We start from the raw sequence: 13072 nt of genomic DNA on the forward strand, positions 1-13072 counted from the left end.
GTTTACTGTACTTCGATAGATAAAAATTATAGAAAATATAGTTAAACACAAAATAATGCATTTATAATTAAGATCAAACATATTTTTAATATGTGTGGAAAAATTTAAAACATACATTTTTTGAAATGGGGTAGGGAACATCATTTATTTAACACATATGTTTCTTGAATCCCATTTTTGTTGTTAGTTTTCAAGAGTTTCAACATGTTCTCCCAACATATAAAAAGCTTGTTTGATAATCAATTTGTGAAATAACCAAAAATAAAGAGAGGATGGGTGATTTTGGTTAGTTAGTGAATTTTTGTTTTTTTTTTTGTATATTAGACCTAATTTCCCATTAATAATGCAATGAATGTTTTTAAGCCAACATGTCATATTTGGCAAGAATGCGTTCAAGGCAACACAAATTTTTGTGAGAAACTTCATTGATGTTTTCATAATTGAAACAACTAACCAACACTACTTACTGTACACATCTTGAACCTTCAGAATTCACAAGGAAACAACATGCAAGCCGCCGGCAAAGGAAACAAAAAGACAGTAACTACAATAGCATTTGCATAACACATCATTTACACATTTTAAGACATCCATTATATTCTATGCTTCTGCTTTTGTATGAGCTCTCTTTTATTCCTTGGAACGGGTTGTGTATACTTCTCTTCTTCGCTTAAAGAAACGAATCAAGATAGGTGTAGTTTCTGCGCCGATGATACTCAAGGAGGCTACCATAAGTGCGGTCCCATACCCCAATGAAGAGCGCCTCTGTGTCAGGGCTGAATGATATTCCAGATATCTCTCCAAAGAAGTCGATCTCCTGCTCTGTTTCATACCCCTTTGAGACGTCATAGACGTGCACAAAGTCTGCCGGTTCGGCCATGGCCATGTATTTTCCGTCGGACGTGTAGCGGATCGACCGGATTGCTCCAAGGTTACCCTTCAAGACAGCAACGGAGTGAGATAGGTTGCGGATGTCCCATACACGGCAGGTCTTGTCTTGGTTTCCAGTTGAGAAAGTGATTCCGTCAGGATGCCACGCTGAGGCAAAGGAATAGTCAAAATGTCCTGATAGTGTTTCCAGCGTCTGTGGATGAAGTTCCAAAGATTTGGCATTATAAAGCAACCATTTGAGACTAACTTACACACTTGGGTTCAGGATCGAAAAGATTTGTACCTTTCCTGTGTTGGGGTCTACTATAAGGCCCTCCGGATTGTCGCCAACAATAGCTAGTAATTTACCATTAGGACTCAATGATGCGTGCTGTTACCAACAAATGGAAGACAGAAGAACATCATTAGCCTAACTGAAACTTCAGAGTTATGCCAAAATAAAAGGAAAACTATGAGAGAAGCAAGGACTTTACGTTCACTGGCCAAGGAAAGGAAAAATGCTTAACAAGCTGGTATCTCTCCATGTCAAAATCTCTAACTCCACAGTCATTATTCGAGGCAGTAAAATGAAGGGCACCACTATGAACAGATGACAAAAACTAAGTTAGAAGCAGTGACTCTAATAATTTAAATGCAGACCCTTCAGCAGAAACCTGGGTTTGTTGTAGATCTCAATAGCATTGGTAATAGCATTATCATCATAAGTGGTACGAGAGCAAAAGCTGACGCCAGGTCTATCAAGATGCTGAAACCAATGTGGAAAGTAGAAAGAGATGAAGCTTTTTGTCAATAATAATGCATATGACTACTAGTCAATAATCAAATATATCTAGAGACTCTTTACCTTGCATATAAGTTCTCCTTGAAAGCCACCAGCGACAAGAAAGCCGTCTTTTACAGCAAGTGTACTCACTTGAGTCTGCGTAAACCCTTCCAGCAAACTTCCAGGATGTTTCTAAATGCACCAACCAATCAAAGTTATAATACTATAGTAGCATTCCAAGTATAATAACTTTACATTCTGGTGGAAAAACAAACCTCGGATGGTGCAACATGACCGCGAACATTGAGAACTTCCTTCTTACCAGACGTTAGAGAAGAGTAATGCGTCAGCAGGAAGTTTGACATAAGATAGACGTCGTGCTTGGATGTTGCCCACACCAAGTTCCTCAACTATATGAAACCAAATCAAGATTCTTGATCAGATGGCATCTTTTCATTACTAGGAAGACTATCACCTAAGTCCAAAAAAGGAACCTGGAAGTGAAGGATAGTAGATTTGACAGATCTTGAATTACGCCAGAAGCCATAGAACTGCCCCCCTTTCTGTGTGACATTGCAAACCTGAATTGATGCATATTAATTAGAGGATGTGCTAATTAAAAAAAAAAGAGAGATGAGAGAATAAAAAAAGTTTTTTTACCTTTTCAGATGATTCTCCGGAGTTAGGGACGTTTTCATAGTTCTTGTACTGTAGTAACCTAGTTTGTCTGTATTTATCTCTAGAGATGCTAAGCCTGTCCCAAGGAATCCCCTGAATATCTTTCCCTTTCCGAGCTTGTTCTGCCGATGTGTCAGCTATTTTATTATTCTGTTAAAACCATAGAAGAACACGAGATTAGTAATAAGGTATGGGGAAAAAAAAAAGAGATCACAAAGAAACTATACGGAGTAGTCAAACTCTTCGACGTCAGAATCTGATGCACCATCACCGCCACGGAACTCGTCATCCATATCATTATTTTCCACATCTTGCATCTCATGATCATCTACATCTTCTTCCATGTACTCCCCAGCATCATCATCTCCTCTTTGGTGATTGGACATTTTTTTTTTAATTTTTAGAAAGTAAACTTAAAAGGCACCTGCATATGCAAAACATGAACTCACCGAAGATCAGGACAAAACACAACCATCGTAATCCAGTTCCGACACACTTTTAAAAAAAAAAGTTCAAAATCACACGAATTCAATACGAGCATTAGAGTCTGGAAAGCTAACCTATAAAACAAATCCGACAGAATTGGAAAGAAAAAAAAGAAACACATCTGAAACAATTAAATTCAACACACAAACACCCTAACAATCACATCTAAATATATAAATATATATATATGGAAGTAAATAGATGGAGGTGGTACGAACCTTAGGAGGAATCAAACCGAAACCGAATCGTCACACACTTCTTTTGTTTTCTGAGAAATCTCAGGAGCAAATCCGAAAATATAGTCCTCCTAATTTCAATTTCGGGGTCATGTTAGATAATTTAAAATAATATATCTTCAATGATGATCGAAACGGGGAAGGAGAGAGAGAGAGAGAGATTGAACAGCCAAATAAATTTATCGAAAACTTTATCGGAATCTAGTGTGTGAATTAACCCAAATGTCAATAAGTTAATAAACCAGATTTGGCTTTCAGATATTGTTTTACATGTTCACCCTTGCTTTAGATGCGTCTCCAATCTTCACACAGTTTTATTTCATGAGGGCATGTTTGTCTTTTTCAAAGAGATTATTTTTAATTAACGTTATCTTTCGGACACAGAGACATACTGTGCACTACTTTATTATCCCCAAAAAAACCCACGTCGTTTTGTTATGGTAATGGTCCCATAACTAATAATCCAGTTATTTTAATTTTTTTAAAACTCGCACTAAACAAATTCATGGTAAATATAATCAATCTCATTAAAATATAACTACTTTATTTAGATTCAACTTTCAATAACAATGTTTAATGGATTCAGCTGTGAAGGTATTGAATCAGAAAGTTAACATTTTTGTTGAGTGTTTTACTAGAATGTTCAAATTATCTACCTCTTTAAACATCTCTAGCATTCAGAAATTTCCTAATGCTTTTGCAGAAATTGATGTCCGTGGCCTTTTCAGTCATAGATACAGCCCACGGGACAAGTACACAAAAAATAATGCGCCGTTGCCGGGGATCGAACCCGGGTCACCCGCGTGACAGGCGGGAATACTTACCACTATACTACAACGACTTGGTTGATAGTTTCCACGAAACAACATTGATATCTTCCGTCAACAGATGGAGCTAGCCACCAGAACTCGGTATATATTAGTAGTTCACTTCAGTCTAATCTGAAATCAGTACGAAAACCATTTACGTGTTAACTTTTTACTAATGTACAGTACACTGGTATTCCGTATGAACTTTTTTTACTGATATAATTTTCACTATCGTTCGTAAAAATGGATAATCACAAATCACAAAGAATCAATTTCCAAACTTTTCATAAGACCATTGTAAATTAACAAAACTTGTAACTTTAAGGATATTAATTTTACTGTGGAGGGAGCCAAAAGGAGTTAACCTTTACTTATTCCAACAAAACTTCCAAAACGTTTAACTTAATTCAAGTTTATGGAAACAAGCCACATTAGAATCAGATCTACATCTTCGTGTTCATGAAATCATCAGCTTTTTAGTTAAGACCAACCTTGCTTCACAACAGACTCTCTTCCACGGTATTTATAAAGCATCTAACCAAAAAAAAAAAAAATACAAGAGAGCAATATGAAAAAGTCCATTAGATTGTTTTTGTTAAATGCAAAGAAACTCGTTTCAGGTATTAAAATGAACCAACCAAACTAACCTTCATGAGGATCTTCGTGTACAAAGAAACTGGCAGCTACTATCAAATAACAAAGAATGAGCATCAACCCTTTGAAGTAATTCGATGTCCCTTCCTGTGTTTACATACACAGACACAATCATCACTTATTAGTTTTCTATTTACCATTATCAAATCTAAAAGGTGACTTATTATTTTAGCCTCCAAGGACTTCTTTACCCCACCTGGAGAAAGAAAGCTACTACTATAACGGTGATGAACAGCATCGCTGTCTCAAAAAGCTGGAAGTTCAGGTCCATCTGTTCACCCATCATCCATCCAATCACCACACAAAACGGGACCTGGCCATATACAACCAGCAACAGAGATCATTGTCTCATTGAACAAGCCTCTTGTTGGCCAAAGATGATATACTTCTCTTTCAATAACATACCACAAACATGGAGATCTGGATAGAGGAACCAATAGCCACTCCCAAGGAAAGATCCTGTAGACGTCAAAACAAAGTTCAACCATGTCTCAAGACGAATAAAGAGTCTATAGATGTTACAAACCAAAGAACTACTCTGCCTACCAGTTTATCTTTCATGGCAAACATGATAGCGCCTGCATGCTCCGCTGCATTCCCAACAATAGGAAGCAATATGACACTGATAAAAGCTATCGGTATGTTCCAAGAGACCGATGCACCCTGATAAAAACAGTTACATAACTTAGTGAATGTTAAGCCAAGTTAACTAGGAAGACGCAATGTTGATTACCTCTATGGCATCAACAAGATAGCCAGAGAGAAGGGAGACCCAAGCAGTCAAGATCGAGAGCCATATGATAGCTTCCCACTTGGAGATCTCAGGATCTTCATCTTCACCACAAGCTTCTTCGTTCTGATTTGTTTCCTAGAGTTCACAAGCATATATAGAGTTACACAAACCAATTGGTTTTATATACATTAGAATGGATTATCTTGAAACAAAACAACAAACCTCTTCAAGAGGGCAATAAGAATTATTAGACTGGCTCTTTAACTGGAAGAAGAGATAAGCGGCATATGCTATAAGCATTATGCAGCTGCTGAACCTCGACAGGGCCATCTCTGATGATCCGGCATGAACCTCGCTGTGAGTGTAGTGAAGAACGGCAGGGAAGAGTATCCCCATTACAGCCATCAAAAGCAATCCTGAGTTCACAACTGCAATTCCCTGGATGCAGGAGAACAAATGTCAGAAGAGAATACAATGAAGAAGTTGGATAAGGGATCATTACTTTGTCAAAGACTTGGTCTTTCTGGTAAAACACTAGACCACCGCAGAAGAAAGCGCAGCCAAGTACAAGCAGCATGTTAGACAGAATAGATCCTAGTAACGTCAGCTGAACAACACGTATCATTCCATTTTTCAAAGCGAAGATAGATATGATCAGTTCAGTCACGTTCCCAAATGTAGCATTTAGGAGTCCTCCAACTGTGAAAATTTGTATAGCAATATCAAAAAAAATATCATAAAAAAAAAAGAATAGTTTGTTAAAGAAGAACCAAGTCATCATACCAGTAGGGCCAGTGTAAAAAGCTAGTTGCCTGTTTCAAAAGAGCCAATACTAACACATAAGTCTCATAAACAGAACGATGGTACGGTTAAGTTTGTGCTATAATAAGTGCTTACTCTGTGGCATATCCTAGACGTTCAGCCAATGGTGTAATGCCAATTAAGCTCAGCAAGAAAACCCACCCCTGAGCCAAGAGAAACAATCATTTCTTGAGGTTCAACTCTTACAACATGAAATAAAACTACTAGTATTAGTACACTTACCTTACTATCTATCATGTAGTGAACCAATATCGCTAGAGGACCGAAAGGTAACAACATATTGAGTTTGTTAGAAAAAATCACGATCTTAATACTCCTGAGAACACTGTTCTTCGGCGATTTAGTTGCGTGTTCAGGGAAACTCAGAGAGAGTGATCCTTGCTCCATCAAAGAAGCTGCTTTGGCTTGCGTGGCATCTTCTTCTTCTTTTCTAAATAGACTCTTTTGCTCAAGTTCATTAACCGACCCCATCTGTTACAGTAGAGCATCTTATCATTACCCTCCCACATTAAACTCAGAAACTCAGACAAGAGATAAGAATGATCTTGTGCTTACTTCGACTTGTGCTTGGATTAGAGCCGGCAATTTACAATGACTCATATCCTCTCGTGCTACCAAAACATGGACCAAGGATAATGCAACCTGGGTACAGAGGAACTTCTTGTAAGAAGAGATCTAAGTTTCAATGACAGTTATAATATTCAAAGCCTATAAAGGCAGAGTCTTGTGGTTGTGGGTAACGGTTACTTCACATTAAGGGAAAGAATCATATAAAAGCAAGCAAAAATATTACTTCTCTAAAACCTTAATCTAAAGCCCTTACAACAGAAAGAAAGAAACTCCATGAAAGATAAAAGGAGGAAACTTTTACCTCGAAGTCAAACAAGGGTCAGAAACCAAATCAGAGCAACAACGACTTTGAAGTTTCTATCTTCTTCCTCTGATCTGCTAGAGACGAAGGAAAGGTCGAGTGTGATTTGAATTTGATAGAATAATATTAAAAGTTCATGAACGTGACTCCGTGATCTGGAGGTCGGTGTAGAATCAAATCATTTGGATCTCAGATGATGCTAGTAGAGGAGAACGAGCGAGGAAGTTTCGTTCTTGTGTTCAAAGTTGAAACCTTTCAGCAGTTTGAAGAACACAAGTTTTTTTCTTTTACTGAAGAAGAAGACACATGTAACGGCGCCGTTTAGTGTTTTGTCCTAAAAAAAAATAACCCGCGAATCTTAGCATAATAAAAATGAAATTAATTAGTTTGGTTTTCGAATATTTTTTACAAATCACTGAAATGACAGGGGCAAACGTTCAATTTACTATTTATAATTTTATAGTACAATTTTTTTTGAAAAAAAAATTACCTAGTGATAAAGACATGGATTTATTTTCTTTCTTTCAAATTCAATACATGGAATGATATCTTTTCTTTTCGAACTGGCTTCATTGGAATGATTAGTTTTTCTAAAGGTAAGAGAAAAAAATCGATCTACAATGAAAATATCTTTAAAGTATAAAATATTAAAGCTTGTTGATAGAATTATAAATAGATTGATTACAAAAACATGGCATGTATCCCACTATCTATTATATATTGGACCACCAATAATGATTGTCAATAAATTGATAAATTTCCCAATTGAATCGAGACAACGGATCAAGTTTCAACCCACTATGTCATAAGAAAAAACAGCAGAACGCTCTCTCTCCAAAAATAATAAAACGCTCTCTCCTCTCTCATCTCTAGGGTTCCGCCGCCTCGCTCCCCTCGATTCCGGCGGTCGCCGCAGTGTCTCTCAGGCGGCCGCCGGGCTTTGATTTCGTTTTCCTGTTTCTTCTCCTTTGTCCTCTTTGTTGTGTCTTCCCATGTCTCTCTCTGCGGTGTCTTGATGTATGGTGAAGGTCGCCAGATCCGGTTCAGATCCGGAGGCGTCTCTGGTTTCTCAGTCAGATCTCGGAGGTTACCGCACTAGAGGACGGTGTAGGCTCCTCCAAAGCTCTGTTTCTAGTCGTCAGTAGCGTCTCTGTCCGGGTTTGGATTTTGTTGGCCTTGGTCGTGCATTAGGTTGAGTGGTGGTGTGTGGTGGTTGTAGCGACGCTGGTCCGTGCTAGGCGAGTTCTTCTGTCCAGTGGCGTGGCGGTTGGTCTCAGCTGCAAGGGTTCGGTTCAGCTTCAGATGTCGCGGATCTGAAGCTCGGTCTCTCCTCTTCTACAGGTGGTCTCCAGTAGGCGTGCGTGGGCTCTCTAGGAGTCAGTTTCTCTGTCTCCGGTGAGCTCGAGTGGTAACGTGCGATGGTCGCGGCAGTGCGTGGTGGTGGTAGCTCACGCGCCTCAGATGAGTTCTTTGCTCTTCCTGCCCTTCTTCATGGCAGTCTCCGGTGGTTCCGGTTTGTTCTTTGCCGTGTCCTGAGTACTCCACGCTTCACCTCTCTCAAAATAAGGTATTGCGGCTCTTGGATGAGCTCGTTTGGTGGTATGGACCTTGTTCTTGTTGTTGTGCAGCTGTTGGTCTAGCGGACGGCTCTTTCTCTTGCGGTTGGGCTTCTGGAGGGTTAGCCACCTTTCGGTCTGTTATCTCTTTATGAGGTTTCGGTTCAATGGGTGTAAACGGTCACGGCAAGTTGGAATGGAGGCGGCATTCTCTGTGACGACTTGACGAACGACGGCATCGTCGCTTGGTGGTTCTCTCTCGTGCCGTCGGAGGTTTAGTTGTCGAGTGTTTTGAGTTTGGTTTCGTGCTTGGATTCTTCATCCGAGTCTGTTTTCGTTTGAGTGGTCGGAAGCTGCAGGAGCCGTTGTTTCAAGGTTTGAGGGCGCCTTTCTCTCGGTAGCTCGTGGTGCCCGGCTCTCGTACTCAACCAGTCTCGGTTTGTAAGGTCTGAGCTTGACTCATAGCTAATCAGCTTCTTTGTCTTTGTCCCGCTATCTTCGGGTTTGTTTTCGTGCCGTTTAGGAACTGATGTTTAGTTTTAATTTCGTCTTCCGCTACTTGTTATCTTTGTAATTTCTGTCACAAACTTGAAAATTGGTATAATAATTTAACATTTTACCAAAAAAAAAAAAAAAGTTTCAACCCACTTGTTTATGCTGTAGTTATGATAGACCTTGAATATTTTAGAAATAAATATTTTTCTTACGTTATGTATCAGGATTATTCTGAATTTGAATTTAATTGGTTTTCTTCTTTTCTTTGTCTCTTATTTAATTTCACCAAATACTCGAAATCTAGTCATGCAAATGTTATAACTTATAAGCATTTCAATTTTCATAAAACGGGTCAACTGTCAGAGATCTGACCTGAACTGAAACACTATCGGGCCATCTTTGATTTGACACAAGGCAGCCCATTAGATAGATGTCGGCAGGTAATATGGACTCAATACGGGTGGGGTTACTCGGACTTAGCCTAAACCCCAAGTAGCCGTAAATTTAAACCATTCCAATTAGATTATGGGTTTCGACATAATCGTATGATTTATTTAAAATAATTCCGATTAAAAATTCATCTTCTTTTAAGAAGTTGAGAAGTTTTTTTGAATGTTGTTAAAAAAAAAAGTATTTTTGAGTTGAGAAGTACATTGGTTTGTTCAGCTACGTCGTTGTTTAAATACTTTATCCGATAACATTAAAATTGTAAATAAGGCCAAACACATTATATATCTAATATCTGCTTCAAATCAATGACGAATATAACGACGACCAACTTGTGAAATAAAGAGAGCTGATGTACAGCCAACAAATTATCTACATACTAAAAGAAAATAAATTAATTTATCATCTGAAAAATATCCTTTTAGCACTGTTTATTTGTGGACCTGTGGTCTGTTTCTGTGGTGGTTTCTAACGCAAGTTGCTAAGGATGGTTAGATATCAATCTAGTAGTGTCCGTTATTAACTTATTAACACAAAATCGATGCTTTAGATATCAGATTTGCAAGAAAAGTTTAATACTATGTTGATGGTATTAATTATTAACATACATATAATTTGTTAATTTGCATATTAAAAAAAGTATTAAGGAACAGGCAAAGAAGAATCAGCGTCTGTGGAACTTGGAGTGCACACAAAACATGACTCCCCCACCAAGTTCCAGTAGTCCCCACCTTAACTACACGATTAAACAAAATTAAACAAAGCACCATTATAATCAATCTTAATTAATCATTTTACTACTTTTGTAGAAAAGTATAAACGTTAACTATTGCTAGTCACTCATCATAAAATAACTAACAAAGTTGAATTCCACCCCCATCCATTACATCTACTACTAGAATATGTTTGTTACCTATCTATGATTGCTTATTACCACTGTTAACCACAGTCTAGAAGCTTATGCTTATTGCCAGTAATTCATGATAAAAGAAAACGTAAAATAACTAACAAAATGAAATTCCCACCGTCCAGGAGATAAAATAATTAATCTCTACCGATTAGTATCAACCATATATTACACAAGCCGTAACTATTTTTCTGTTTGTTTTTTACTAAAAGGTTGGACTCATCCATCGTTCAAACTAAACACATAACAAGGAGTGTGTTAAGCACATAATCGTCTCGCGGGCTTTGTTGCGTTCACTGTCTTCTAGAAGTCCTATCCATCTAGTTGGCCTAATCAAGACATCCTTTAAAATATACTCTTGTCTCTGTTTCTACACACTAGTTTGATCATAAAATAGATTTATGTAACTTAGCAATAATTTTGTTGATAAAGACAAAAGCAAAAGCTTCTGGAAAGGCGTTGATATTTATTTGTCTATGCGTTTATTTTTCTTGGTTGTAAAGATACTTTATTGCTGCTCTCTTAATTCTCAGCCGTTGATTTGATGGGCACAATTTCTTCTAGAAGCACATTCTTCTTTTCGATCCCAAGTTATTCTGCAAGTAATTAGTTTTTTTCTTTTTTTTGAAAAAGGGCATTGCAAGTAATTAGTTGAGGAAACAGTTAAACACTATTGCCCACATTTAAATTAGTGGATAGAGCTGACTGTTAAAAAAACACATCCTTTAATTTAATGTCTGTTTAAATTCATAAAACATGTACTATCAAAAAATAATTATTCTCTAATTATGATGATACAAATAATAATTAAACATGCCTTAAAAATTTTAAATATTGTTTTTATCAATTTGACAAGTCAATCTTAGCGAGCCGATCAAGTAAGCTGAGCCTAGCCAATAAAGAGATTCTAGAAGGCCAATCTTTTGAACTGGATGACACGTCAGCGTACCATAGATTTTTCAGAAAACTGGTGACTGCCGTCGCCCCCACGGGTTTTACCTTCCTTTTTTCCTTGAATTTCGCTCCTTTAATTACTTTATTTACATATTAACCCCATAACTTTTATTTAAAATAAAATTGAACAGTAGGTTTTACTAATCAGCTAAGAAAGTTAATTTAGTATATCTCTTAGATATTTTGGTTGACATTTCTCTAATTTTCAATAACAGCTGGAATGAACATACCCGCATTCTAAAACCAAGTAGTATATTTTTCTAAAAATTAAAATATTAAGAAAATAGCAACGAATATTCTAAATTAACAAAATCAAACAAAAACTTTTGGACTTTGAGCTCTCCTCTATAAATAAAGGTAACATTCTCAATCCCTCTCTCCTTGTGATTCATATCTTCTTCCTCAACACGAACCTCTCTGCTTTGCTTCTTTTCAAAAAAAAAATTCAATTTCTTTCGAATTTGCCCCTCTGGTTTTAATCTAATTACTTAAAATGTCTGGAATTCTAGTTTATTCCGCCGCTAGCTCCCTTCGATTCTCGCCGGGAAACAGCTTTACGGCGAAGACAGTCCGATCTCGCAACGGAAACGCACGGTTTCCCTCCGGAGCTACGTCGGTCAGGGCTTATACGCAGCAGACATTCAACGCCGAGCCAGCTGTAAAGGAATCCGTTCGCCGGCGAGCGTCGAGCCTCTACGAGCTGCTGAAAGTCAACGAAACGGCGTCGTTGACGGAGATTAAGACGGCGTACCGGAGCTTGGCGAAGGTTTACCATCCCGATGCGTCGGAGTCTGACGGGCGAGATTTCATGGAGATCCACAAAGCTTACGCGACGCTGGCGGATCCGACGACGAGAGCTATATACGATTCGACGCTGGTAACACGGCGGAGACGGGTTCACGGTGGAGCTATGGGTCGAGCGGGTCGGGTGTACACGACTACCCGGAGGTGGGAGACGGATCAGTGTTGGTGATTTTTTGCAGCAGCGAAAGGGCACTTTTTGACTTTATTTTCCCCTTTGTTAATTTTTTTTTTTTAGTTTTCCTTTGTCATATCTTTGGAAAATTAAAGGGGGAAATAAGTTGTATGAGCCTTTTATTTTAACTCAAGAAGAGACGTGTATATTATTTTTGCTTCAAGTTGTGAATTTTGCATCACAATCATGACTTTTAAAATGAGAATTCGGCCAAAAAAAACCTCAACTTTACACGAATTGCCAAAACAAACATGAATTTTGGGACTGGCCAAAAAAACACCAAACTTTCATTGACTTTAAAATTAATTAACAATGTTTTCGCTGACTTGCCAATTTAGCACGCCGTCAACAAATTTAACAGAAATATTTGACGTCGTTTATTGTTGACGTTAAGTAAAACGACGTCGTTTTCAAATGAGATGAAACGACGTCGTTTTACACGATTTGAAATTAAAAATATGTAAACCCCTGGATTCGAACCCAGGTTGGTTGGTCAAATGAGAAGGTATTTTACCACTGGGCTACAGGCACTTTCAATGTATTTACTAACATGTTTACTTTTATTTGGTACATATTAAATATAAAAAATTCTCTAAAAACTTAATAAAATCTTTAAAATTCCAAAAAATTAAAAAATAAGAAGATTTTATAAAATTAATTTAGAAATTAAAATTAAAAATAATATTTTATTTTTCTTTCTAAAAAATTAAAACGAACTTTAAATTCCAAAAAATTGAAAAAATTAAAGAAAATTTTTATAACATAAATTTTGAAATTAAAATTGAAAATAAAAT

At 37.4% G+C, this 13072-nt stretch overlaps 3 protein-coding genes and 1 non-coding gene across 5 annotated transcripts; 1 reads left to right on the forward strand and 3 right to left on the reverse strand.

Moving 5' to 3' along the window:
- Window positions 1-391: 391 nt before the first annotated feature.
- LOC103870182 (uncharacterized WD repeat-containing protein C2A9.03) lies at window positions 392-3277 on the reverse strand. 2 transcript variants are annotated; one of them, XM_033292364.1, is made up of 10 exons: window positions 2893-2989; window positions 2560-2756; window positions 2315-2482; window positions 2149-2235; window positions 1930-2064; window positions 1736-1846; window positions 1545-1636; window positions 1365-1470; window positions 1175-1261; window positions 392-1084 (listed from the first exon to the last, which is right to left on the reverse strand). In XM_033292364.1, exons 2-10 carry the CDS (start codon window positions 2716-2718, stop codon window positions 671-673), a joined length of 1359 nt encoding a protein of 452 aa, XP_033148255.1. In that variant the 5' UTR covers window positions 2719-2756; window positions 2893-2989; the 3' UTR covers window positions 392-670. The 2 variants fall into 2 exon arrangements, with proteins under 2 accessions (XP_033148255.1, XP_009146532.2); XM_009148284.3 differs by lacking the exon at window positions 2893-2989 and adding an exon at window positions 3037-3277 and having other exon boundaries at window positions 408-1084.
- On the reverse strand, window positions 2729-7280 carry LOC103870184 (vacuolar cation/proton exchanger 2). The gene is made up of 14 exons (XM_009148286.3): window positions 6944-7280; window positions 6628-6714; window positions 6295-6543; window positions 6148-6215; window positions 6034-6062; window positions 5753-5949; window positions 5473-5688; window positions 5251-5385; window positions 5064-5180; window positions 4923-4976; window positions 4714-4830; window positions 4511-4604; window positions 3037-4397; window positions 2729-2756 (listed from the first exon to the last, which is right to left on the reverse strand). The coding sequence occupies exons 2-13, from the start codon at window positions 6670-6672 to the stop codon at window positions 4387-4389; spliced, it is 1332 nt and encodes a 443-aa protein (XP_009146534.1). The 5' UTR covers window positions 6673-6714; window positions 6944-7280; the 3' UTR covers window positions 2729-2756; window positions 3037-4386.
- TRNAD-GUC lies at window positions 3824-3895 on the reverse strand. Its single transcript has one exon. It is a non-coding gene; the product is annotated as a tRNA-Asp (tRNA).
- Window positions 7281-11649: 4369 nt separating the features above from the next.
- LOC103870185 (chaperone protein dnaJ 11, chloroplastic) lies at window positions 11650-12441 on the forward strand. The gene has a single exon (XM_009148287.3). The coding sequence runs from the start codon at window positions 11796-11798 to the stop codon at window positions 12273-12275; it is 480 nt and encodes a 159-aa protein (XP_009146535.1). The 5' UTR covers window positions 11650-11795; the 3' UTR covers window positions 12276-12441.
- The last annotated feature ends 631 nt before the right edge of the window (window positions 12442-13072 follow it).

The sequence above is a fragment of the Brassica rapa genome, chromosome A05 (assembly GCF_000309985.2).
Source record: "Brassica rapa cultivar Chiifu-401-42 chromosome A05, CAAS_Brap_v3.01, whole genome shotgun sequence".
NCBI lineage: Eukaryota > Viridiplantae > Streptophyta > Magnoliopsida > Brassicales > Brassicaceae > Brassica > Brassica rapa.